This window comes from Protopterus annectens, chromosome 2.part1, assembly GCF_019279795.1.
Source record: "Protopterus annectens isolate FY-2018-M chromosome 2.part1, PAN1.0, whole genome shotgun sequence".
In the NCBI taxonomy this organism is placed as follows: Eukaryota; Metazoa; Chordata; order Ceratodontiformes; family Protopteridae; genus Protopterus; species Protopterus annectens.
In genome coordinates this window covers 43,296,536-43,323,420 of record NC_056729.1, presented here as the reverse complement: position 1 = coordinate 43,323,420, position 26,885 = coordinate 43,296,536, and the positions used below count along the sequence as shown (strand labels likewise).

At 41.8% G+C, this 26,885-nt stretch overlaps 1 protein-coding gene across 4 annotated transcripts in view; it reads right to left on the bottom strand.

Annotated features, from left to right (window-relative positions):
* PEX5 (peroxisomal biogenesis factor 5) overlaps window positions 1-26,885 on the bottom strand; it is a 672,311-nt gene that overhangs the window by 35,346 nt on the left and 610,080 nt on the right. For all 4 annotated transcript variants that reach the window (XM_044062012.1, XM_044062007.1, XM_044062008.1 and 1 more), the window contains one exon: window positions 4,258-4,415. In XM_044062012.1, the coding sequence (XP_043917947.1) occupies window positions 4,258-4,415 (158 nt within the window). The remainder of the gene's footprint in view (window positions 1-4,257; window positions 4,416-26,885) is intronic.

The following is a 26,885-nucleotide window of genomic DNA, read 5'->3' as shown; positions in this document are numbered from 1 at the left end:
AGAAATGGGCATTTAAGATCCTGTACCAAAGCATTTCTTTCAGGAAGGAGAATCTCAGCCACTCTGAATCTTTTCAGGCACAAACATCAATCTGTAGGCTAACCAGCACAGGAGGTCATTTCAAAGTATATTAAGAAACATGGCAGCCAACTGCAGAATTCCCAGACTATGGCCACACTACCCTAATGCTTTTGATCTTGTCTGATCTCAGAGTCCTGGCTAGTACTGGGTGGGAAACCTCTCAGAATACCAAGTGCTTCAGGCTTTAACTGTCGAGAATTTAGTGCACAGAACTAAGACTATAATCTGCTTAAGAGTTGCTTCATTTAGTCCAAGGTTTGATCAGCTCATTCACCATTTGCCTACTGTCCAACTTTGAGCAAATTCACTTAGCCAGATAGTGCTCAGAGGCAACTAGAAACTTAGGCTAGGATCCTCAATAGTCTCCTAGCTCTCATGGTTAGTACCCAAGTACGAACTTATGAACTAAGGTAAAGTATCAAGAAGGTTTTCAAATGTATCCAGAGACTTCTTAGTGATGCAGGACTGGAAGTAGGACAGGTGGGATAAATAGGGCCTTAAGCCTCAATATGGCAAAGGAGCAAACTCTCTTTCCATGCCTGTCCAAAGTGTTCAACCCTTTGTCTGATGGTATAATGATGTGCTCTCTTGGATCTATGCAGGACAAAAAATATCACACAAGACTCAGCACTAGTGTGCATGGTTATTTGCTCTAACCTCCTCTGGCAAAGGCCTGTAAATGCATCTGCCTACAGTTAGAGTTCTTACAGCTTCTTTTAAGACCATCCTTAAAAACAGGCTTCAGGAGAGAGATAACCATGGGCCTCCTCAAGCTTCTTTCCTAGAAACTCAGGCAAGTATTCTTGGGGACCTGAGGGTAATATGGGCGAACTAGGGTGCAATGTGGGAATTCAGGGCTGTAGTGGCTATTATCTATTTCTAACCAATATTTTGCTCTTCTTTTGTTAACTGACAAAGTAGAATGAAGGTAAGGTGGTAATTTGTGTAATTGGTTTGTGTAGCTGTTTCTGGGGTACAACTAAAGAAAACACTGTTTGAAGAGGAAAGAAGGATAAAATGTCTTCAACATTTAAGATTTCAATATTTAGCTTTCTCTTTTTTGAATATGATTACTTGCCGGAATTTTTTTGTGTTGACAGTGTGTGCTTTTTGATCTTTTCCAAAGTAGACTGTTTTGTTAATGTGGTGATTATCATAATTATATTTTAGGTGTTAAAACACAACAAATTTGTCTGGATTGTTTGTGGTCTCTTTTCTAGTTTGACCAGGCATTGTCACAATTTTATGAATTGCTCAAACTCCGAAGTTAACTAATGAATTCCAGCTTCCTTTGAGTAGACTGAATTTCAAAAGGTGATAAGGCTGTACAATGTTTAATCTGGTAAGTAGTTACACAATGGTGTCCAGTTCATCCGTTCTAGTTTGGCAAGTACGATAGATTCTGGGGCTGACAAAGTAAGAACTGCTCATGGAGGACATGTTTGTTTTTAATGACCAAGCTTATACAATTGGACTACAGTCACTGATGGAATTTGGCAATATTTGTAATGTTTTAATTTTCCTCAGTTAACATACCAAAGGTTGCTTTTTTCCCTTGCTGGATTTGGTCAAGAACTTTTATTGACTATTTCTGTTAGATTGCTGAGCTCTATGTATCTGGTTAGATGATTTTTTTGTGGGCCCTTTCCATCTATATTTGTGTTTAAAAAAATAAGCTTAGTTTATGTTTTGCTACAGCAAGAATTTTGTTTAAGGTATCTTGTAAAGGGCTTACTGAAAAAGGTGGTGAGATATGACCTTCAAAACTTCAAGAATTGGCCAGTTTGGGTTGCTCTCAGAAGAACTGGGAGACAGGCTGAGTTATTCTTTATACTTGTTAAAACTACCCACATGTTCTTTGGTCCCTAGATGATTAATAGCGAAAAAGGTACAGTTCTTATTACAAATAAGCATTGTACTGTTGTTATTTTAAGGTTATGGTGGATTGTCGATGCTTCAAATTTGTTATGTTCACATATTCTATGGAGTGAATTTTACAGCTTACATAATTCTGTACAGTATTAAGCTGTGATTCTGGATTTACTTGAATGTCACCCTACCACAGAAAAGTAAAATGTCTGAAATAAATGTAATTTGTACTTTTTGAAGTGACTAGCAAACAATATTGATTAGTTACATTTCATAAGCATGAACAATAACTGCCCATCTTACTCTCAAAGCCATCTTTCCATTTTCTGCAGCCACTGTAACAGAGGAAGTGAAATGGATGCACACAAAAGATGGAGAAAACTGTTGCATGTCTGAAACTCAGAAAAGAAATAGGATACTTTTAGGTTTGCTCCTAATGCCTACTTAGTGGAGGGGAAACCTCCCTAGTTCTCATGCCAGTGAAGTGTCCTGAACCATCACTAATATAGATGTAAGAAGCGACTAGTTCTGCTCAGAATTAACTTTTATTACTGATACTGCTGTGGAGCAGTAGGAAATCTGCAAGCAAAATATTTTGTACAAGGTAAACTACAAAAAGTACAAGTATAAGCTGCAGACAGATAAGATGGCTATAAATGATACAGTGTATACAAAAGCAGCCATTTTGTTGCTTTTATCAGTTAGAGAAGATGAATATGCATTTTTATTTGCAGTCAAAGCTGCAACACACTGTCCTAACATAGCATGTTTGTTCTTCTCAGATATGTAACAAGAAAAGGGAAGTATGTACACCACTTTTTGAAGCTAAAAAAACCTGCACTTAAAAACAAAACCTTATGTAGTTCCAATGGCAAACAATGCCAAAGTACTGCTATGATGTGCACATTGTTACAAACTATGGTTAAAGGAGTCTAACTTAATGGACTGCTTACTTGTTTTGGGGAGAACAATACAGTGGGGTACCACCAAGTTGGGCAGATGACACCACCGTTTAATTATCATCTTAACAGAATATCAAGAGTTAGTGCCTAAACCCCATACTGTAGAACTTCAAAAATCTGCTGTGAGAACAGAATTCATAACATTCTGGCATTCCTGACAACAAATAAAAGGAGTGTCAGTTGCACACAGACCAAGTGCTTGAATAGCAACAGCTGGATTAAAGTTGTGTTCACTTTAGGAGTCTGTTACACTGGTTGCCCATGCCCTTGATTACAACTAACTTAAATGTAATTACATTAAACATGAGGTGCAGGTGACAGTGTTAAGAGCTTGCCACCCTCAGAAAAACAGGTTGCCTCAAAATACCAGACAGTGCTTTGTTTTTAGTTGACTCATGCTTTGAGGAATTTGCCTTTAAAATTTGATATGGTGCCCACAAAAGCAAGTAAGTAACCTGTACCACTGACTAGTCACATTTAATAGATTCTGTAGTCTCAGTCTCCCAACCAAAAAGGTTTAGGAGGAAGATAAAAGTCTTCCAATGGGCAGCAGAATTTGCACTATAATTACATGTAGTAAAAGTCCTAATATAAACTTTGGAGTTTTCATAACAAAGATAATTATCGTGTTAGCAACCTATCAAAAAGATGAAAGATTTAAAATACAGGCTTAATAGGTAAAACAGAGTGTTACACAGCCTTTAGCAAGGACAGGATAAACAAATGACAGGTAGTAGTCGGCCATGGCTGCCTTTTGACATTGTGAGAACCACAACTGTGACCTTCAGAGCACTGGAACTAAAGGTGCAAATGTTTGGGGTTGGTACAATAGAACAGTAAGTCTGAGACTGCAGTAACTTAAGAGTATTACCCCTACTCTGACATACAGCACTCTTAATAAGACGTGGCAGGGGTGTGGTGAATGCAGTCCTCATGTTACAAGAATGTAGAGAGAGCTGAAGCTCCATTTAAAAAAACAGTAAAACGTAACAGTGAGTTTCAGAATTCAACATGACTTGTCTAAGTCAAAGATAATTTTTCAAATTTGTTGGAATTCACAACCTAACCAAACCTAATTTAACCATAAACAGAGTTGCATTCTTTTCCATGGGAATGTTAACCTGCAAAAATTCCTAGCTAAGACACAGGGTTATTCAATCCACTGCTCCCAACAATGTCCTTTTAATTTATGAAAATCTGTAGCTATAAAATATATACATCAAAGATCTACACTAACTTTTAGGTCTCTGTTTCTTAGGTCAATGTGTCAAGACAGAGGAAAATTATTAAGACACCAGAAATCTTCTAATGCACCCATATGAATGGCAACCGTCTCACCATTTACCTGTGTGCTCCTAAGTTGATGCAGCTGATCCCCAGGTTGTAACGAGATCGGATATAGCCTGGCTGAAGCTCCAATGCATGCCGATACGCTTCAACTGCCTCCTCACTGTGGTTCCCATTTGCTAGTGTAGCACCCAGCTTATTCCATAAAAGGTAATCCTGTATGAGACATGTGAAAATAAGTTCGTAAGTCTGTATAATGACCAGCAAAGAGCAAAGTTTCCATTAATTCAGGGTCATATTAAGTTTCCTACCCACATCAGACAAGAGTATGTCAATTATTATGTACAGGGCATGGAAATCAGCACAGATATGGCATGGTTTGTGCAAAAGTGAAAAAATAACTGGCAAAAAGTACAGGATGGGTTACCTGAAAGGTAATTTGGGTGAGTCAGTACAGAGATACCCAACTACACTACATCAACAGAAGTAGCAGCTAGGTAAACTATATACAATATAACTAGAAATGCTGTAGGAGGAAGTGACAGTGTTTCCTGTACTAAAGCATGGAAAACTATACAGATGGCCAAGTGATTCAGCATAACTCAGATGATCTTGCTTAAATAAAAAAAAGGCATGCAAGTTTTCTGATTATCACAAGTCATGCATAATGCAAAGGTAGCCGAGTTGTTAGAGACACCACGATACTGATCATCTCTGTCAAAAATCAGGTAGTGTAGTCTTTGTAATTAATAGGTCATCCTGGAATAGAATCACAACGCTATTTTACAAAATCGAGCAAGACAATTAACTGCTGACAGTCTTAATGTCCTGAAGGAAATAAATGGGGATCAGTCACTTTTTCTAAAACAACATAACAATTAATTTAAAAACCATCTAAGACCAATACTAAAACTCTCAGACATCTTAGGAAAGAGGAGGAGGGAGCAATTGACATCGCCTTTCCAAGTTTGATGAAATGAAAATTCGATGGGAAGGAGTAAACATACTGTAAGAAATCAAAGGAACAATAAGCAGTTTATAAAGCGCTCCTACAGGGATAAATGGTCAAATAAGCTCCATTATAAAGAATGGCAACAACAGAAAAGGTTTTCACAAAACTCTGCTGAAAAATTTCACCTTGTGCTTCACTACGAAAAAATGAGTTATATACTTACTATAACATTAGACCCATGTTGTAGGTTTCTGTCTGGTTCAACCTGTAGGTTATTGGATCCAAGACCGGCCATTTCCAGACTTCAGCCCCCAAGTTCCACCTCCTCTACCCATAGTACCTTGCTCTCTCTACAGCTACTTCATACAGAGTTTGCCTCTCTCCAACAACATCAACTGTAAATTCTAAGACCACAGACCAAGGACCCCAAAAGGAAGAAAGGGGGAGTGATGCCTCAACAACTTGGCAGTCCAGTGCTCCGCATAGGTCTCAATCTCTTAAGAGGCCAATGTGGAACACAGACCCTAACAATGTGTGACAAATGGTCAAAATGTGGAACACACTATTTTTGCACTGCGCAAAATGTGCCATTGACATGGAGCATGGTAGAACATCTGTAAAATTCAATAATAAACACTTCTCAGATCCAAAACCTTTATTTTATAATCTGCAATACCGTAACTACACCATAAGTAAATGAAAAGCACAGTTGTGTACACTTACCATAAATGTAGATGTTCGAGTGTATTCACTGTTGCAGTCATCACATTTGGGTTATCTCTGCCAGGGTAGCTCTCGGCCGGCCCGAATACCAGAGGCTTAGAATTTCTGCGTCGGTTGCTGTCGCTTCAGGACTGAAGTCAGGTCGCCAGTAGTATAAAGTAAGGCAGCCGACCCCATTACATCAGTTTTTCTTGCCCTAACCTGTCAGGAGCCCACAAGTGGGAGCCAGGATATGGTGGAAGAACCCCACCAGTAGAAAGTAAATACCAAAAGGTTCCTTGTAAGGAGAGAGAGAGAGAGAGAGAAAGAAGAGGACGATGGAAGGAGGGAAACCAGGACTGCAACAGTGAATACACTTGAACATCTACATTTATGGTAAGTGTACACAACTGTACTATGCTCTTCGTGTTTCACTGTTGCAGTCATCACATTTGGGTTGATTCCCAAAGCTGAGGAAAAGGGTGGAGGCAGTCAAGAAGACTTAAGGCTGGCTAGTATGCCTTGCAAGATTGCAGTGGCAAAGCCTGTCTTGGATTTGGAGAAGATAGGCAGGTGGTAAAGCTTGATGAAAGTGTGAACAGATGTCCATGTGGCAGCCTCCAGGAAGTCTCTGGTGCGGATTCCTCTGAGGAAAGCTGCATAGGTGGAGGCTGCTCTGGTAGAGTGAGTCCTGACCCCCTTACGGGGAGGTTTTCCGTGTTGGTTGTAACAGAAATGGATGCAGTGTGCTATCCATTTGGAAATGGTTTGTTTGGAGATAGCTTTGCCCTCTGCCCCTGCAGCAAAGCTGACCAGTAATTGATCCGACTTTCTGAATGATTTAGTCCTGTCTAGATAGAATCTGAACTGTCTGTGGACATCTAGGGAGTGCAGGATCCTTTCCCCCTTGTTTTGCAGGTTAGGGAAAAAGGTGGGCAAATGAATGGAATGGTTGAGAGCCACACTGGACACCACTTTGGGCATGAAGGATAGGTTAGCCCTGAGGGACACTCTGTCAGCATGGAAGATGATGAAGGGGCTCCACAGCCATGAGAGCTTGTAGCTCGGTGACTCTTCTGACTGAAGTGATGGCCAGAAGAAAAGCTGTCTTACAGGAGACAAATTTTAACTCTGCTGAAGATGCTGGTTCAAAGGGGGGAAGGGTGAGCTTTTCCAACACAAACTTTAGGTCCCAAACTGGGGTAGGTGCTCTTCTGGGTGGCCTCAAGTTGCTAACCCCTCTTAAGAATTGTTTGATCGCAGCATGTGAGAAAAGGGGGTGCTCGGTGGGGAAATGAGCAGATATAGCAGAGGCATGAATTTTAATAGAGGAAAATGAGAGACCACTGTGTAGCAGGTCAGCTAGGTAATCCAGGATAAGAAATAGGGAGGGCTGTGCCACATCGGCTGCCTTAGCCTGAATCCAGGTGCAGAACATTTTCCATTTGTCAGCATAAGACTTTCTAGTGCTAGGGCGTCTAGCCTCACGTAAAACATCTAGAACTGGTTTACTGTGGTTGGCAGATTGATCAGTGGTTAGGAAATAAGCCAGGCTGCCAAATTGAGGGTCTGCAAATTGGGGATGCATGAATTCTCCTTCCCCCTGGGTCAGGAGGGTTGGGTCTGAGGGAGATGCCATGGTGGCAGTGGGGACAGGCTGTGCAGCAGTGTGTACCAGTGCTGGTGAGACCAGTCTAGAGCAATCAGAATTGTCCTTGGTTTCTCCTCCCTTATTTTGAGCAGTACCCTGGTGATGAGAGATAGTGTGGAAAATGCACAGACTGAGAGATTGACCCAGGGGAAGGATAGGGCATCCACTTTCCAAGCTAAGCAGTGATGCTTCCTGGTGCAGAACTTGCTGAGCTGATGGTTGGTGTGGGATGCAAAGAGGTCGACCTTTGGGGTGCCCCATTTCTGAGTTATTAAAGTGAAGGTTCTTCAGTCTAGCTGCCACTCGTGTGGGTCCAGAAGATTTCTGCTTAAGTGATCTGCCAGATAGTTTAGAGAGCCTGGCAGGAATTGAGCTACCAGGTGGAGTTGCATGGCAGAAGCTGTGTGCCAAAGGGTCATGGACAGCCTGCATAGAGGGTAGGAGTGAGTCCCTCCCTGCTTGTTGATATACCACATCACAGTGGTGTTGTCTGTTTTGATCAGGAGAGAAGGGGCCTGAAAGCTGTCAATGCACGCTGGACAGCTAATATTTCTTTTTGGTTGACATGCCGATGACTTTGCTGTGGGCTCCACTCGCCCTGTATGCACCTGCCCGTCCAGGTGTGCACCCCAGGCATAGTCTGATGCATCTGTGGTGAGGGTCTGGGCAGCAGGGGAGTAGTGAGAAAGGTAGTCTCTTGTTGTGGGAGCATGCTGCTGCCCACCAAAGAAAATCTTTAAGAGTTTCCAGGTCTTGAGAATGTTGACACCAAAGGCTTTTTAGGTACCACCGAAGTTTCCTCATATGCAGTCTGGCATATGGAATGAGTAGAATGCAAGATGCCATGAACTCCAGAGCTTGTAGGATTTTTCTTGCAGATAACTGGGGTCTGGTGGCTAGTTGAGAGAAGTAAGCTGTCAAGTATGTTTGCTTTTCTGGTGTAAGGAATGCCATCTAGGATGATGTGTCCAGGCTTGTTCCCAGGAATATAATCCTTTAGGTGGGTACTAGTTTGGATTTCTTTTTGTTGATAGTGTACCCTAGGGAGGTCAGTAGGGACTTTACAAAGGCCAGGTACTTGAGCAGCTTTTCCTTACTGTCTGCCTGAATTAAGCAGTCATCTAAGTATGGGTAAATTTGGATATTCCTTTATCTGCAAAAAGCAAAGGCGAGAGCCAGACATTTTGTGAAAACTCTGGAGCAGTAGATAAGCCAAGGGGAAGCACAGAGAACTGAAAATGCAGAGATCCTGCCCTGAAAAGCAGATATTTCCTGTATGATTCCCCGATAGGCATGTGGAGGTAGGCCTCTCTTACATCTAGGGTGGCTAGCCAGGCATCCTTGGAGAGCATGGGTAGCAGTTGCTGGAGGGTGAGCATTTTGAATTTTGGTATTACCAGGAAGGTGTTTAGAATGGATAGATAGAGGATGGGGTGCCAGGTGCCCTCCTTTCTGGGTACCAGAAAAAGTCTGGAGTAGAAACCTTGGCCTATATGTTCTGCAAGAACGTGCTCTATTGCCCTCATAGAGAGCAGGGAAAGGACTTGCTTTTTGGCCTCTGCCCCTGGTTTGGAGTTAGATCTGGGAACCCTTATGGGATTGGAAGAGTGTGGAAAGAAAATTTGTATCCCTGGGACATTATGTTGAGGACCCGGCGGTCGTTGGTAATGGTGGCCCAGCTGCTTGCGTGGAAGGAGAGTTTTCCTCCTAGGGGCAAGTGCAGGTGAGCAGAGGGAGGGGATGGGGGAGGAGAGTCATTGTGAGTTCTTACCATGAGGGGGTGACTTTGAACTCCCTGGTTTTTAAGTGGAGGAACTCCGCTGCTTTGATATCTGCATTCTCTGTGGCTGCTGTCTAGGGGGTCTGCTTCCCTGGAGTCTGGACTGAATTGACCTGGTGGGGGCAAGAAAGGACCAGTGCTTGGAGGGGCAATGCCTGCTGAAACTGGGTGGCTGGACCTGTAAGAAATCGTAAACTGTATGCATAGATTTGGCTTTTTCTTCCATCTTTTTTAAGACCTCCTCTGCCTTGGTGCATCCAGTAATTTAGATTTTACATGGTCTGGCAGGGGCTGCTTCTTGAGCCAAGCATGTCTTCTAAGGACAGAACTGGTGACTGCTGCCCTGCAAGAAGCTTCTAGGGCGTCAAAACCACAGTGTAAGGTATGCTTAGCTACTTGACTTGCAGAATGCATTAACTCTTGTAACTCTTTAGATTTTGCACAAGCAGGAAAGGAAGACACTTTTTGTTTGAGGAGTTCCGTGGTATTCTGCTGAAATGTTAGCATATGGAACTGACAATTTAGTGCTTTGATAGCAAGAGTAGCAGATGTATACACTTTTTTACCCCATCTGTCTAGTGCTCGGGAATCCCTATCTGAGGGGGTGGGATTCTTAGCAGAGGTTGCTTTAATTTTTTTAGGCCCTTGAGAAATTACCTCAGGGTCAGTAGTAGGAATTTTGAAAAGAAATTTGTGTGAATCAGGGACTCTGTAATACCTGTCAGGTTTTCTGAGAGCAGGAGGGAGGGTGTCAGGAGTCAAACTGTATTCCAGGAAAACATCATCCACAACATTCAGGACTGGGGTAATGGCCAGAGGTCTGTGCTGTGGAAGATCTAAGAATTCGCTGAGTCTCTTTTTAGACTGAGGATAATCCTGACATTCCCATTGGAAATGCTCCCTTAAGGTATGAAGGTTTTCTCCAAAGGAAAAGTCCTCGGGTGGTGAAGCTGAAGGAATGTATTCCTCTGCATCAGAATCCTCATAAGCAGAGAGGGATTGCATGTCTTCATATTCAGATCTATCAGAGTCATCAGACTCCAGTTCAGACAAAACTACTGGGGACAGATCTCTTTTTCTTTTGGAAGGGGTAGCTTGGCTTCCCCTGATCAGCATGATAAGGTCTTCCACCATTTTAAGCATTTGAGACTGAGGCAAGGAAGCAGGTGCCTGAGATTGGGTCATCGGTTTCTTGGGTGTGGTTCGTACCCTGGGCCTTAGAAACTCGGTAGTTTTTGAAAGAATGGTAGATGTGAAAGAAGTCGTCAGTTTTTGTCGAGAATTGGTAGTGTGAAGTACTTCCTCGGAAGCCGGTGCCTGGTCAGTGGACCCATCCAAGGTAGAGACAACCGCAGGATCCTTAGTCGAAGAAGAATTTTGCGGCATACCAGACTCTGAAAGGGTCTCGGTAGCGGCCTGTGAATCCACAGAAGTGGGCATCAGGAGCTGCGAAAGCTCCTCACTGAGGACCTGAGAACTGAGAACTAGCTTAACGGAAGCGACATTGGTAGGTCTGGACCTGTGTGGTCTGTCTCTGTCTTTATCCTTAGGTTTTTTCAGAAGATCTGCTGTGGGATGACTTACCGAAGTCATATCGGAATTCGAGGACTATAAATGAAAATATCTATCTAAAATAGGGCCCAACAATGTATAGTTCTGGCATTAAACAAAGCACAAAAGTGACAGTGAGGGATGTCGTGGTCTGGGCCTAAGCAAGTGACGCAGTAAGAATGAAAGTCTCGGTGTGATATTTGCTTTCCACAGGCGAGACAATTGTTAACTTTTTCTGACATTGGTTAGAGCAAGAAAAAAGAATCCCCAATGGGGTACTTAGCTTTAGAAGACTTCAACTTCAATTTCGGAAGATGAAACTCAGGTAAAGGCTGACCGACACTTGTGCGAACTGCTTCTGCTTCGGGCTCCTCGGCAAGAAAGACTGATGTAATGGCGTCGGCTGCCTTACTTTATACTACTGACGACCTGACGTCAGTCCTGAAGTGACAACAACTGACACAGAAATTCTAAGCCTCTAGTATTCGGGCTGGCCGAGGGCTACCCTGGCAGGGATAACCCAAATGTGATGACTGCAACAGTTAAACACGAAGAAAGTACAGTTTTGTACCTACCATAAATGTAGATGTTCGAGTGCTAATACAGCTGCAGTAAGCACAGATGGGTTTTCAGCCGTCAGGCGGTCCCTCGGTCGGCCGAATTCCAAAGTCTTGGTCCGGCGTCGGTGGTCGTCACTTACTCTTCTGACGTCAGTGAGACCAGAGTATATAAGACACAGCCGACGCCATGTTCTTCAGTCTTTCTTGCCCCAGATGTCAGGTGCCCCCCAAAAGGAAGGCAATACATAAATAGTGCTTATCCACATATACAAGCAATGCAATATAAACCAAAAACAGTGGAAGCAAGCAAATAAAACATAGCAGGATAACCCAGTCAGGTAGTATGAAGAGGATGTTAGGCCCCATGCCTTTACCACGTGGGGAAGGCGGGAGGGAAACCTGTACTGCAGCTGTATTAGCACTCGAACATCTACATTTATGGTAGGTACAAAACTGTACTATGTTCATCGTGCATACAGCTGCAGTAATCACAGATGGGTAGAGTCCCAAAGCTATGCATAGGGTGGTAGGTACTAGGAGGAACTGGGTTGAGCCAGAATGCCCTGCAAAACAGCAGTGGCAAATCCTGCTCTTGTTCTGGAATATAGAGGTAGGTGGTAGTGTTTTGTGAAGGTATGTACAGAACTCCAAGTGGCTGCCTCCAAAATATCTTTGGTAGGAACTCCTCTGAGGAAGGCTGTAGAGGTAGCTGTGGCCCTGGTGGAGTGTGATCTGATACCTGTAGGAACAGATTTCCCATGATAGGAATAACAAAACCGTATGCAGTGGCCAATCCACTTGGAAATAGTCTGTTTTGTTACTGGTTTCCCTTGAGCCCCTACAGCATAGGACACAAAAAGTTGTTCTGATTTCCTGAAGGACTTTGTTCTGTCCAAATAATAACGTAGCTGCCTATGGATGTCTAAAGAGTGTAGCAGCCTTTCCCCTTTGTTTTGAGGATTGGGAAAAAAGGTAGGGAGGTGTATGGCTTGATTTAAGGCTACCCTGGATACCACTTTTGGCATAAATGATGGGTTGGTACGAAGGGAAACCCTGTCCTGATGGAAAATGAGGAAGGGCTGCACCGCCATGAGGGCCTGTAGTTCAGAAACCCTACGAGCTGAAGTGATGGCCAGAAGGAAGGCTGTTTTCCAGGACAAATATTGCAAATCTGTTGAGGCAGTTGGTTCAAAAGGAGGCAATGTTAATTTTTCTAGTATGTAATTAAGGTCCCAGGCTGGAATTGGTTGCTTCCTTGGAGGTCTTATATTCTTAGCCCCTCTGAGGAACTGTCGTAAGAGTGGGTGAGAAAATAAAAGGGGATCCGTGTTGAATTCTGCAGAAATGGCTGAGGCATGTATTTTTATGGAGGAGAAGGAAAGTCCACTGTTCAGCAGCTTAGCTAAATACTGTAATACCTGAGGCAAGTTCAGTTTTCTAGGGTCCTGGCCTCTTTTCTCATTCCAAGAGCAAAACCGCTTCCATTTTGCGGAGTAAGCTTTTCTAGTAGATGGCCTTCTGGCCTCCAAAATGACATCCTGCACCTCCTTGGAGAGTAGGGTCTGTTGTGGTGTTAAGGAATTTTCCATGCAGCGAGATTGAGTGTTTTCAGCTGACTGTGAAGAATTTTGTAGCTGTGCTGAGTCAGCAGAAGAGGCATTAGAGGCAGGGACCAGGGAGAAGTATGTGTTAGGCTCCTCAGGAGTGGATACCAGTGTTGCCTTGGCCAGTCTGGAGCAATCAGTATCATCTTCGGTTTGTCTGTTCTTGCTTTCAAAAGCACCTTGGGCAGAAGAGGCAGAGGTGGGAATGCGTAAACTGTCCATGCTGTCCAACTGAATGAAAGGGCGTCCACTCTCCAGGCCTTTGGATGAAAGGTCCTTGAACAGAACTTTTCCAATTGATGATTCCTGTGGGAGGCAAAAAGATCTATGTCTGGCCTCCCCCACGCTTGGATTATTTCTGTAAACACCTGAGGATGTAATTTCCATTCGTGTGGATCTGTCATATTTCTGCTTAGATTGTCTGCCAGTGTGTTTTCCAATCCTGGCAAGTACTGTGCTTGAAGTTCGATTTGTCTTTCCAGAGCCAAGTTCCAAAGAGTCATGGCTAGTCTGCACAAGGGGTATGAATGTGTTCCTCCTTGTTTGTTTATGTACCACATTACGGTGGTGTTGTCTGTTCTTATAAGTAATTGTCCTGGATGCAGGAAGTCCTTGAAGGCTGTAATTGCATTTATTACTGCTAGCATCTCTTTTTGATTGATGTGAAGGTGCTTTTCCTTTTGGGACCATCTGCCCTGAATGCACCTGTCCTTCATGTGCGCCCCCCAGGCGTAATCTGAGGCGTCTGTGGTTATGACTTGTTTTGCTTGAGGCTTGCAGAATGGAAGGCCTGTGTTTACTTGACATGCTTGGGCCCACCATAGAAATTCCTTTAGCAAACATGGAATTATTGGTATAATTGTTTCCAAACTGTGACTGTGTTGAGACCATAGATTTTTTTAGGTACCATTGAAGTTTCCTCATATGCAGCTTTGCACATGGGATTAGAAGAATGCAAGATGCCATGAATCCCAGAGCCTGCAGGATTTTCCTTGCAGTAAGCCTGGTACTTTTTGCTAGTATTTTGAAGTACTGAGATAGTTGCCCCTGTTTTTCTGGCATAAGATATGCCATCTGGGTGTTTGTGTCCAAGTTGGCACCCAGGAAGGTTATTTTCTGAGATGGTGTTAGCCTTGATTTCTCTTTGTTGATTGTATATCCCAAAGAAAGTAGTAACCGTGTCACATATGCCAGATGTTCCAGAAGTATGTGTTTGCTGTCCGCTTGGATCAGGCAGTCATCCAGATAAGGGTAAATTTGTATCCCTTGTAGTCTGCAGTAGGCAATCACTGATGCCAGGCACTTTGTGAATACTCTGGGCGCAGTAGATAAGCCAAAGGGCAATGCAGAGAATTGATAGTGGATTGAACCTGCAAGAAATCTGAGGTATCTTCTGCAGCTTTGTCTGATTGGGACATGCAGGTATGCCTCCTTGAGGTCCAATGTTACCAGCCAAAACTCCTTGCCCAGCATGGGAAGAAGTTGCTGTAATGTGAGCATCTTGAATTTTGGTACGAGAAGAAATGTGTTTAGGATGGATAAGTCCAAAATGGGTCTCCAGTCGGTTCCTTTCCTTGGTACCAGAAAAAGTCTTGAATAAAAACCTTGACCTTGTTGGTGCGTAGGTACCTTTTGAATAGCTCTCATGTTTATGAGCTTTGAAATTTGTAGTTGTGCCTCTGCCCTTTGAATTTGTGGCAGATTTGGCATGCCTCTCATTTTTGGAAGAGTGTGAAATTGAAATTTGTAGCCTCTGTTTATAATGTCCAGTATCCATTTGTCTGTTGTGACAATATGCCAATTGCTTGCAAATAATGCTAGTTTCCCTCCCAAAGGTGCTGCCAGCTGAGACCTGCTTGGCATGGAAATGAGGGAGTCATTGGGTTTGCTTCTTGTATTGTTTTGCACTGTCTTCACCACCTCTTGGTGCTGGAGATTGCAATTGTCTGCCTCTATATGATCCTTGAGATTGCCCTCTGCCCCTTGTGCGTCTGTATCTACCTCTTTGGGGCTTGTCAGTGGCTGGAAAGGACCAGTTTTTAGAAGGCCAATTTCTGCTAAAACGTGGTGGTTGGACCTGTAAGAAAGCTTTGACAGTTTGCATAGATTTGGCTTTTTCTTCCATTTTCCGTAGTATCTCCTCAGCATTAGTACCAAATAGTACATCCTTTTGTAAAGGAGCATCTAGAAGTTTAGCTTTCACATGATCTGGCAAATTTTGTTCCCTGAGCCAGGCATGTCTGCGAATGACTGATCCTGTAGCAGCAGCTCTACTGGAGGCCTCTAGGGCATCATAACCACATTGTAAGGTGTGTTTACCCACTTGCTCTGCACTATGCATCATATCTTGTAACTCTTTTAAATCTGGTTGTTCAGGTTGAGACATTTTGTTCCTTAATTGTGATAACAGGTACTGTTGATATTTAATCATATGAAACTGACAGTTTAAGGCCCTCATGGCTAGGGTGGCCGAGGTATATACCTTTTTACCCCATCTTTCTAAAGATCTGGATTCCCTTTCTGCAGGAAGTGGATTCTTGGCAGTGGAGGCCTTCAATCCCTTGGGGCCTTGTGAAATGGTTTCAGGGTCAGCACTATGGCTTTTGAAGAGAAATTGGTGAGAGCTGGGTACTCTGTAATACCTATCAGGTTTGACTGGTGCAGGAGGCAGAGAATCAGGGTTAAGACAAGCCTCCGAATAGACATCATCCAGTATGTCCAAAACAGGGGGTATAGCCAGAGGTCTGTGTTGAGGTAACCAAAGAAATTCCCTAAGCCTTTTCTTGGAATCTGAAAAGTCTTGTCCTTCCCAATGGAAGTGTTCCCTCAAGGTGTGTAAGGTTTCCCCAAAGGAAAAATCCTCAGGAGGGGATACCGAAGGAATGGACTGTTCTGCATCTGAATCCTCAAAAGGAGAATAAGAGTGTTCCTCTGCATCAGAATGTTCTGATAAAATGGATCCCTGATCAGAAGAGGGAGAATCTTCCTCCACTCTGGGCCTCTTGTCAGGAGGGGGATGAGAACCTCTGATAAGAGTAATTAAATCCTCAGCCATTTTTAGCATCTGTTTTTTAGGCATGGGTCCTGAAGATGGGCCCTGTGCAACAGGCCTCATGGGATGCCTGGCTGTTTTGGATTTAGTAAAGGCCTTAATTGAAAAGGAAGATGAGGGCCTAAATACACCATGGGTGGAGGTGGACCTGTCCACATTATTAGGCTCTACATTAGCAGGGGCTTCGGTAGTAGTCTGGGAAAGGGCCGAGGACCCAGCGGTCTCGGGTACAGAAGACACCGCCAAAGGAGTGTCGTCGGTAGTCAGGGACTGCAAAGGCGTCTCGCTGAGAACCGGACCACGTGTAGCCTGTTTTGGCGTGGTGTCGGCGGGGACCACGGGCCTCGCGTGTCGGTCCTTTTCCTTGCGTTTTTTGGACAAAACGGTAGTCGGAGTGTCCGACGACATTTTATAATCAAAAGCTTTACCAAAGTAGTGTTGGGCGAACTCCGCCCGACGCTTAATAGTGCGTTTATTGAAGGTAGCGCAAAAGCGACAGCCCGAGACGTCGTGGTCTGGGCCCAAACAAGGTATGCAGAGGGAATGGAAATCCTTATGCGGTATTTGCTTCCCACAAGAAATACAATTATTAACTTTTTCTGACATCGGTCTGAGGCAAGAAAAGTTTCCCCAACGGGGTACTTAGCTTTAATGAAGACTTCGGTTTCCAATTTTTTCGTAATTCAGGAGCTGGCCGACCGGCACTTGCGAACTGCTTCTGCTTCGGGCACCGCGCGGCAAAAAAGACTGAAGAACATGGCGTCGGCTGTGTCTTATATACTCTGGTCTCACTGACGTCAGAAGAGTAAGCGACGACCACCGACGCCGGACCAAGACTTTGGAATTCGGCCGACCGAGGGACCGCCTGACGGCTGAAAACCCATCTGTGATTACTGCAGCTGTATGCATGATGAACATCATCAGCACTTTACAAAAATAAAAATCACATTTACAAGTTACACAAATGACCTTAGTTAGACCAATAACATTTCAAAGCATTATCAGATCTTCTTGTAATGCAGGGAAGTATTATTTCGTTGTCTACAACTTCTAAAAAGTCTTTATTGCCACAATAATTTTACCAGAAACAAAGTAAGTTTTGATTCGTGAGATATGACAATGTGCCTGTGTTTAAATGCTACTGCTATTATAACTACTTTATACAAGTAATTTAGACATTTCTGGTATGCTTTATTACTGGCAATACACTTAATACCTAAGCATATGCATTCATTTTCTAATACCCACTTTAGTCTCTCCAGAGTCGTATCTAGCCACAACCTTACCCAGTATTCAAAAGGTATAATGCAGAGCACCAGTCCTGGATGGGGGATGTAATCTATCCATCCATCCCAGAATGTCTGAGGGAGTCAGAGAAAGACACACACACACACACACACACACACACACACACACACACACACACACACTTACCTATATGCAACTTGAAGATTCACCTAGTATGTATTTGAGACGGGAGGAAGGCAGATAACCGAATGAAAACTCATGGGGTTATGGGGAGGGTATTCAGACTGTACTCTTAAGGCACCCCAGGTAACAGCAGAACCAGACAACCACGCATTGTGAACCAGCAGTGCTAACCAGTACACCTCTGTAAGTTAATTCAATAAATATAAAACAAATTAGAATAAACAGCGAAAATAAAATAAAAATAAAAATCAGTGTTAAGTTTACTTGTCAACCTCTCAGCACAAGAATAAAGGACAAAACCAAAAACTAATGGAAGACAAAAGCCCAAAATCAGGAATAGATTTAGAAAATTGGTGATATGTACTTAGAAAGTTGCTAAAATAACAGTTTTGACATTGGTGCGTAGTTTTTAGGCATATATAGTACATGTCTGACATTATTTTACTGACTGCACTCAGTGGTTTGCCAGAAGAAAGCCACTACTTTTATGAGGAACAGACCAACAGTGTTAGGCAAAATCAAGAAATTCTGCAAAATCAGGGAGAACTGAGAACTATGGCACTCACACAACTCTTGTAAACTATAATGAACCCAGTCCCTATGAAACAAGCAAAGTGTTAGGATTGTCTTGAAGAAATACACACTATGACGATAATAATAATAATAATAATAATAAAAATAAGGGTCTATATCATATTGTTGAAGTCTGGCAACTTCGAAGCACTTAAGGTCGAACCTGAATGTTCGAAGTGTTAGAACTTCGAATGCCAAAAAAAACAAAAAAAACATTTAAAACCCAAAACAAAACAAAACAAAAAAAAGATCTATGCAGGGAGGCAAGCCCCCCTAAATATACCAACTCCGAGATCGCACTACAGTGCAGTAAAGGGAAATCTTCCCTTCCCGCACTCTATGGCGATCTCCGCTATATGTTTCGAAGTTATGACACTTCGAACATTCAGGTTCGACCTTTAGTGCTTCAAAGTTGTCAGACTTCAACATTATGATATAGACCCTTATAATAATAATAATAATAATAATAATAATAATAATAATAATAATAATAAATCATTAATCTTCTATTGCTGCATTTTAACTGACATGATAAAAGATCTCTATTCTAGCTATCATGCATAGGAACGGTGTAGTTTCACACATAAGGAATAACCAAAACCATCCGGAAGAAGAAATTACAGAACCAATATATGGAAGTTATGGTTACCATGGTTATAGAACACTTAACACTTCACAGATTTTAAAATTTGTAGAAAAATGTCATGCCACCTTTTTAGGGAGAAGCAGAGACTGGCATATTCATTCAACCTAGCATTATTACTGAAGAAAATACTGCCAGGAACCACCACGATAAATAAGAAGGAAGTTTATTTTAAGACAAACGAGCGCTTTCACGCATTAATATGCGCTTCATCAGGTTACAACTTATACAAAAATGAATTCCCTTTATATAGTAAAGCCAACATCAATTGAGAAAACAATTATCAATTTTTCAATTAATTAAAACATGATTGCTAAAGTGGAAACACCCATTTTTGCATCACCTCAGTCAGCAAGTTGAACGCTAGGTTACAAATATAAGAAAACATTTTTCACAATTTAAAACAGTTCTAAATGTACAATAGCAAAGCTTCATGATTTATAAAGCCAATGACACCTATCTCTATAATAGTTCATAACCATCTAATGTGGCGTATCAAATTTAAATTATATAAAGCTGCATGTTCTAAATAATGCACATTGTATTATTTTAAATGAAACAACCTAGATTTGTTGTCAAGGGTAGATGAAACTGCATCTTCTAGGTAATGCACATTGTGTTGTTCTGAATAAGACAACCTTGACTTATTGTCGGGTGTAAATCAGAAACAGCTAATAGTTATTTCAGTTTTACTTTATACAGTTAGTTAAGTCCATAAAGAACAGACAACTTTAGAAACGCCAATGTGGCTATGGCATATAGAAGGCTGCATTATTTATATCTCAGTCACCTCTTGGTGTGACGCTTGCTGTGAAAGTCATCAGCAATCAATACTGTTTTAAATAAAACAACCTAAACTTATTGTCAGGGGTAGATCAAAGCATGTCAGTACTGTTTTAAATATATAGAACGACCTAGACTTATTGTCAATGGTGAATCAAAGCAGCTAATAATTATTATTGCAGTTATTCTTTATGCAACTGGTTAAGTCCATAAAGAGCAGACAACCTTAAAAACGCCGATGTGGCTATAACATATAAAAGCTGCATTATTTATATCTTGGTCACCTCTTGGTGTGACGCTTACTGTAAAAATCATCAGCAATCATGATACATTTGCGAAATAATAATTGAATAACAACCTATAAATTTTCTAACTGATGTTAATACCAATAGGTACTGATTCTACATAGTAGAAAAGTAATAAAACTAAAAATTAAAAATGAGCATTCCGTTTGTTTAAAGAATGTAAAAACAGATGAAAAGTGTAATGTATCCATATTAAAAACAATGACATGATATGACAAAATCATAAAAATTACTAATGTTATTTATATGACATAAATCTCATAATATGTGTTACACTATGCATGATGAAAAAATGTTCTACAGTTAATAGAGCATAGATAATGTCCTACTATAATCTTACATAGTACATGAATAAGTGAAGGTAAGATACAGTTCATCCAATTAAATGGGAGTCATCTTGCAATGATATAAAAACTGTATTTCCAAATAAAAGACAAAATCAGTATAAGTCTTTCCACGCTCTGGATTAATGATTCAAACATATATTATAAATCAAAAGATACGGTCATAGGCGAATCTCCAGGATTCTGTATATATACCGAAATCTATTTAGACCTCTATGTTTTCAGCCTTATTTAGTAAAACTCATGCCTATGAAGAGAGGCAAAAAAGGCGTACTTATTATATTTATAAGCATAGCCTTAATGAAAGAATATCAACATTAAACATAGTTAGTCAATATTAACCATACAGCATTCATTTGACTATATACATAGTCTCATTCATGGTCAAAACTGAATGTATCTGTGGAACGTGCAATAAGCAAATACAATAGTTCGGCCACTGCTTGGTTTGGCAAAAAGGTTCGCTCCCCATAGAACATGTAAGGGAGCTGACAACTCAGCTTCCCGGTATGAATCAAATATCTTTTCCGGATGTTATAATAGCCAGCAATATTAATGAGTATTCATAATCACTAACAAACCTGTGTAAACATCAAAAGAAAATATTCAATCAATATTCAATCATAGTCAGCAAACAATATGACAACAAACTAAGTTTGTCAAGATATAAAGTTGCTGACTTTAGGCAAGCCATAACATCAATGCACAGCATTGTCAAGATATAAAATCGCTAGCATTATTACTAATACTTATTTCTTACCCTTTGAGCCGCAGCTTCATTTTCCTTGAAATAAAACAAGAAATATAAAAAAGTTAAGCAAGAAGAAATTCCCATGCACTTTAAGCTGACCTCCACAGATTTGCTCTGTCTTCTCTATGTGATTGATAATAAAAGAAGCAATGAATATGGATGGGCTCAGCCAATCAAAAACTGCGGAGCACAGCCAACGTTGTGTAATGTGGAAGGGCAGCAGAGCTATGCATTGGTTTGTATACCACGATGCTGAATGGCAGTAACTGCGGTACACAAACCGATCAGAATCCATGTAGCGGAGCCACAGCTGTTCAATGCAGAATAGTGGAACAATGGCTTCGCTCGTCATTAAATGTGGAGCGTTCCGCATAATCTGGAGCACTTTGATGCTCAGGTACTCGGCAGAAATACAACAGGACAGGGAAACGTCAGGGGGGCTTGGTTGAACCTAATGGAAATGCACAACACTGTTCTTTTGTTTGTTACAGTAAGTACATAACTTTCGTATCCAATGTTGTCTGCCATCCAGCTTCAACCTGTGCGACACAGTCCCCAGCCATGTTTTATTCTAGGAAAGTCCAACGAGGGAACATTATGCAATATGGTGGAACCAAAGGAGGCCCTAGACCTCAACTATATCCAACTTGTAGTGAGACACAAGAGAGTGTGTGTATTCAGAGCACTACAAATATCATCACTTGAAACTCTTGAGAAAATGGCGGTGGAAGTAGCCAAACCTCTGGTAGAGTGACCTTTCAGCTTACAAGGCAAAGACTTTAATCTATGCCCCAAAATCAGAAAGCCATTTAGATAAAATCGACAGACACTGGCTTGACCAACCAAGCCTTGGAAAAGGAGACAATTGATCCTGACGGACTTGGTACTCTCCAAATAAAATCTTAGTTGCCTGGGAACATCAAGACAATGCAGTGAATATTCTCCCTTATTTGAAAAGTTGGGGAAAAACATTAGCAAATGAATACCCTGATTTGAAGTAAGGAATCCCTGGCCCTGACTAAAGATGCTCTTGTGCGGGTGGTGAAAAGTCAATCATCCAGGTAAGGAAAAACCTAGAAATAGTTCAGCCTGAACCATGCATTTGGTAAACACCAAAGGGGTTAGTGGTGAGACCAAAGGACAGTGCCCTGAACTGGTAATGATCGGCTCCCATACAGAAGTGCAAACATCTCCTTGACTGCCTTGTTATTTTTATATGATGGTAGGTGTGTCCTTGTGATCGATCAAGCAGATCCAGTCATCCTTCCTCAAAAAAGGTAGGATGGACTGCACCATGACCATCCAGAACATGGTCTGTTTACAAAGCAATTTAACTTGCTTAAAACCAAAACTGGTCTGAGGTCCTTGTTCTTCTTTGGAACCAAAATGAAAGTACAACTGTCGAAAATCTTACCATAACAGTACATGTCCTTCTCTTCACTGTTGCAGTATTCCTTACATTAGGGATCCCCTGCCAAGGGTAGCCCGATATCCGGCCAGAATACCAAATCCTTAGGTTTTAACAGGGACATCGTATGTCACACATATGCTCTCTGCACACGGCACAGGCATAAAGGTGACATATGGCTGAACCTTCCTCAGAAGTGAAAAGCTCCAGGAGGAACAACAGCCCAGTTAGTAAAGAGGAACGTGTTCATCCAGAAGGAGAAAGAAAAAGGGGAGGAGGGAGGGAGTGAATACTGCAACAGTGAAGAGCAGGACATCTACTGTTATGGTAAGATTCTACACAAATGTGATATCACTGTTGCAGTATTTCTTACAGTAGGGAGAATACAAAAGCACAGGAGGAAAGTTGGGTGGAGGAAGGGCCAGGAGAGTCCTCAAGAAAGCCATGTAAGACAACCCTGGCAAATCCGATCTAGTCCTGGAAAGCATATTCAACTTATAGTGCTTGATAAAAGAATGCACATAGCAGCCTCATAGATGGAGTTGGCAACCAATCCTTCCAAAAAAGCACCAGAAGACGTCACCAGTCTTAAAAGAAGAAGAAAGGTGTTTCCCATGAAAAGAGTAACAAAAGTATGGCATTAGATATCCAGGAAGAAATTACTTGCTGAGAAACAGCCAAACCTAAAGACATAGCATGAAAGAAAAAGTTGCTTAGAATTACAAATGCCTTCAGTCTTATCCAAGTAATATCAGAGTTGTCTATGCAAATTCAAAGTGTGAAAAACATTCTCACCAGCAGATTGTGCAGAAAGGAAAAAAGTGGGCAAATGAATAGACAGATTAAGAAAACTCATTAACAAGGGTCTACGTTTACCCATCGAATGAAAAGTTCATCAAACAGCTACTCAACAAACACTCAGCATTGAACATCCATTTTATCCAGCAATGAAATCACTGTAATGAAAATCATCAAACTGGAATAGTTAGCCAACAGCAAGGAAATACCCCACTGCATAACGTAAACTTAACAAAACCTTTTATACATTTGCCCTTTTCTTCACTGTAGTGCAAACTTGGAGTTGGTATATATATATATATATATATATATATATATATATAGTTGGGGGGATATGGGAGGGGTTGAAGCCCTCCACATTGGGGGGTGGGGGGTGGGCACACAGCCCCCTCCTTGATGGGTTATACCAAGGTGGGGGTCTTCAACCTCACTACCCCCAACTATATATACCAACTCTGAGACTGCATTACAGTGGGGAAAAGGGCACATTTATAAAAGGTTTTGTTTAGTTTACGTTACACATTGGGATATTTCCTTGTTGTTGGCCAACTATTACAATTCGATGATTTTCTTAACGATGATTTCACTGTTCAAGAAAACAGATGTTCAATGCTTAGTGTTCTTTGAGTAGCCGTTCGATGTACTCTATGTTCGATTGGTAAACACAGACCCCATTAGCAACCTTGGGCATAAAAGAAGGATTAGTACAAAGTATAAAGTGATGAACAATTAAAAAAAAAAGCAAGAGCCATAAGGGCCTGAAGCCCAGACACCCATCTGGCAGAAGGAAGGGCTAAAGGAAGAACAGTCTTCCAAGTACAATGTTGTAAGGAAGCTGAAGCTGGAGGCTCAAAAGAAGCCTGAGTTAATTTTTCCAGCACAAAATTAAGGTCCCAGGAAGGAGGACTCGGCTTCCTTGGAGGCCTAATATGAAGGACACCTTGAAGGAATTGTTTGACCTCAAATTTAGAAGCCAAAGAAGGAGTCACAGACAAACAAGAAATGGCTGACAGGTGGACTTAAGTCAATCCAGCATTGAGCAATTCACACAAATAAGGCAGAATTAAAGGAACTTCCACAGTAAGTGGATAAAGGTTATGAGCCAGTCGCCAAACAGAAAAATCTCTTCCATTTGGACAAATAAAATTTCCTGGTAGTGGGTTTTCTGGCCTCCTGCAGAACCCAAAGCACATCCTCAGAAAAAAGGTGTCTAAAAGGAATCAAAACCCTATCACCCACAGTGTCAGCTGAAGCACGTCCTCAGAAAAAAAGTGCCTAAAAGGGATCAAGACCCTATCACCCATGGTGTCAGCTGAAGAGTGGACAAGTGGGTTGGATAAGGGACCCCTTATCTTGTGTTAGTAGGTCCACCCTGTGAGGTAACTTGTGATGACTGCCCTTGGCTAAATGCAGAAGAAGGAACCAATGCTGTCTAGGCCAAAAGGGCATCACCAACAAGAAGAGTCATGTTCTATCTTGAGCAGGACCCTTGGAATGACAGGAAGGGGATGGAAGGCATAAAGAAATACCCCCTTGCAAAAAATGATAGGGCATCCATCTTCTAAGTCAGAGGACATGGGACTCTGGTGCAAAAGAAAGGAAGCTGTCTGTTCAGAGGGAAGGCAAAAAGATCTACCTGAGAAATACCCCACTGGTAGACAATGTCCAGAAACACATCTCTGTGAAGCATTCATTTATGAGTCTGTGTTATGGATCTGCTCAGACAGTCTGCCACAACATTCTGATCTGAAGGAATATAAATGGCCAGATCCCAAACCTGAAGAGCTAGTCTGCACAAGAGGCAAGACTGTGTCCTCCCTTGCTTGTTGTTGTACCACATCATTGTGGCACTGTCTGTAAAGATTTTGAGAAGCCCTAGAATGAATAGAAAATGGAAGGTGTGAAGAGCCAGAACAGCTTTCATCTCTTTGATGTTGATATGGTCCTTCTTTTGAAGAAGGGACCAAAGGGCTGAGCCTTCAGAGGGCTGAAAGAAGGTCTCCATCCTTTATCTGAGGCATCCAAAAAGAGTTCCTGTGCAGGAACTGGAGGCTGAAAAGGAAGTCCTGAGTTGAGAGACAGTTGATGAATCCAATACTAAATCTCTAACATGAGGTATGAAAGAACCACTGCATCTTTCTCATATGGTGTCTGGCAAGAGGAAGCATAGGAATGGTGGAAGCAATGCATCCCAGAGCCCTTAGTAACCCCTGGCTGTAACTGAGACCAGAGGAAGAAGGAATTGAAGAATGCAACCAGAGTTAAAGCCTTGTGAGAAGGCAGGGATGCAAACACAGGAATGGTCTGGAGCCTGCACCTGAGAAAAACATGATCCTGAGAAGGAGTCAGGAAGGATTTCTGGAAATTCACTGTAAACCCTAGGCTTTGCAGGAGTCAAACAGCATAGTGAAGATGCTAAAGCAAAATCTCTGGAGAGGAAGCCTGAATGAGCAGGTCATCCAGATAAGGAAAAATCTGTATTCCTCTCATCCTGCAAAAAGCAATCACAGCAAAACAAACACAATACCAACTGTGGAAGACTTCTACAGCCTACTGAACACCACAGCATTATTGGAAATTAAAATTAAAGAACTAAGAATTCATCCAAAGCTATTTATCAACAACCATTGGGGAAAAGTCTTATCGTTGATTGACACTATACAATAATTGATCAGATACTCTGATAATGAACTGGACATACTTATAAAGTAACTATATACATTAAGATCTGTTATAGGCTAGTGTAAATAGTGTACATAGTTATTTAACATGTTATGTATAAATAGTATAGAATTCATTAAAATGTATTTGAAAAATAAAAAAAATTTTTGAGAAAAAGCAATCACAGCAGCAAGGCATTTGGTGAAGACCCTTGCGCAGCAGAGAGGCCAAAGGGCAAAGCAGCGAAAGAATAGTTATGTAAAATCTTACCATAACCATAGATGTCCTTTTCTTCTATATGTTGCAGTATTCATAACATGAAGAAGTCCACTGCCAGCTGACTTGAAAGTCCGGCCAGTATACAAAAGCCTAAAGTAACTGTTGGGTAGAGCTAGTCCAACATTGGTTATAAAGTGACGTCGGGTACAAATCAGACGTCGGTACATACCAAGCCTCATAACTGAATGCCCCAGGAAGAATACCAGCATGAGATAAGTGAGGAAACACACAAACAGCAGTCAGGCAGGCATCAGGAGAAAGGCGGTGGGGGGACAGAATATTGTAATATATAGAAGAGAAGGGCATCTATGGTTATGGTAAGATTTTACACAACTATTCTATGTTCTTCTGTTCATATGTTGCAGTATTCATAACATGAGGGACAATACCAAAGCTCATGCAGAAGAAGGAATGGGTGGAGGGCAGTAGCACTCTCTACAAACCCCTGCAAAATAGCCCTAGCAAAACCAGCTATGGACCTGAAAATGCCATCCAACTCGTAGTGTTTTGTGAAAGTGTGTACAGAAGACCAGGTAGTGGCTTCTATTATAGAAGAAGTGTCTAGACCTTTGAAGAAAATTTGAGTTGTCTGTGCACAACCAAAGTGTGTAAAATCCTCTCACTAGACGATTGTGCAGATCGAGAAAAGGTGGGCAGATTAATGGACTGATTAAATGACAACTCATTCACCACCTTTGGCAAAAAGGAGGGATTGGTGTATAAGGAAACCCTATCCCTGTGGAAGACAGTAAAAGAGGATGTGGCCATAACTGCCTGAATTTCTGAGACTCTTCTGGTTGAGGTGATGCCCACAAGATGAACTGTTTTCTAGGTGCAATGCTAAAGAGAAGAACTTGC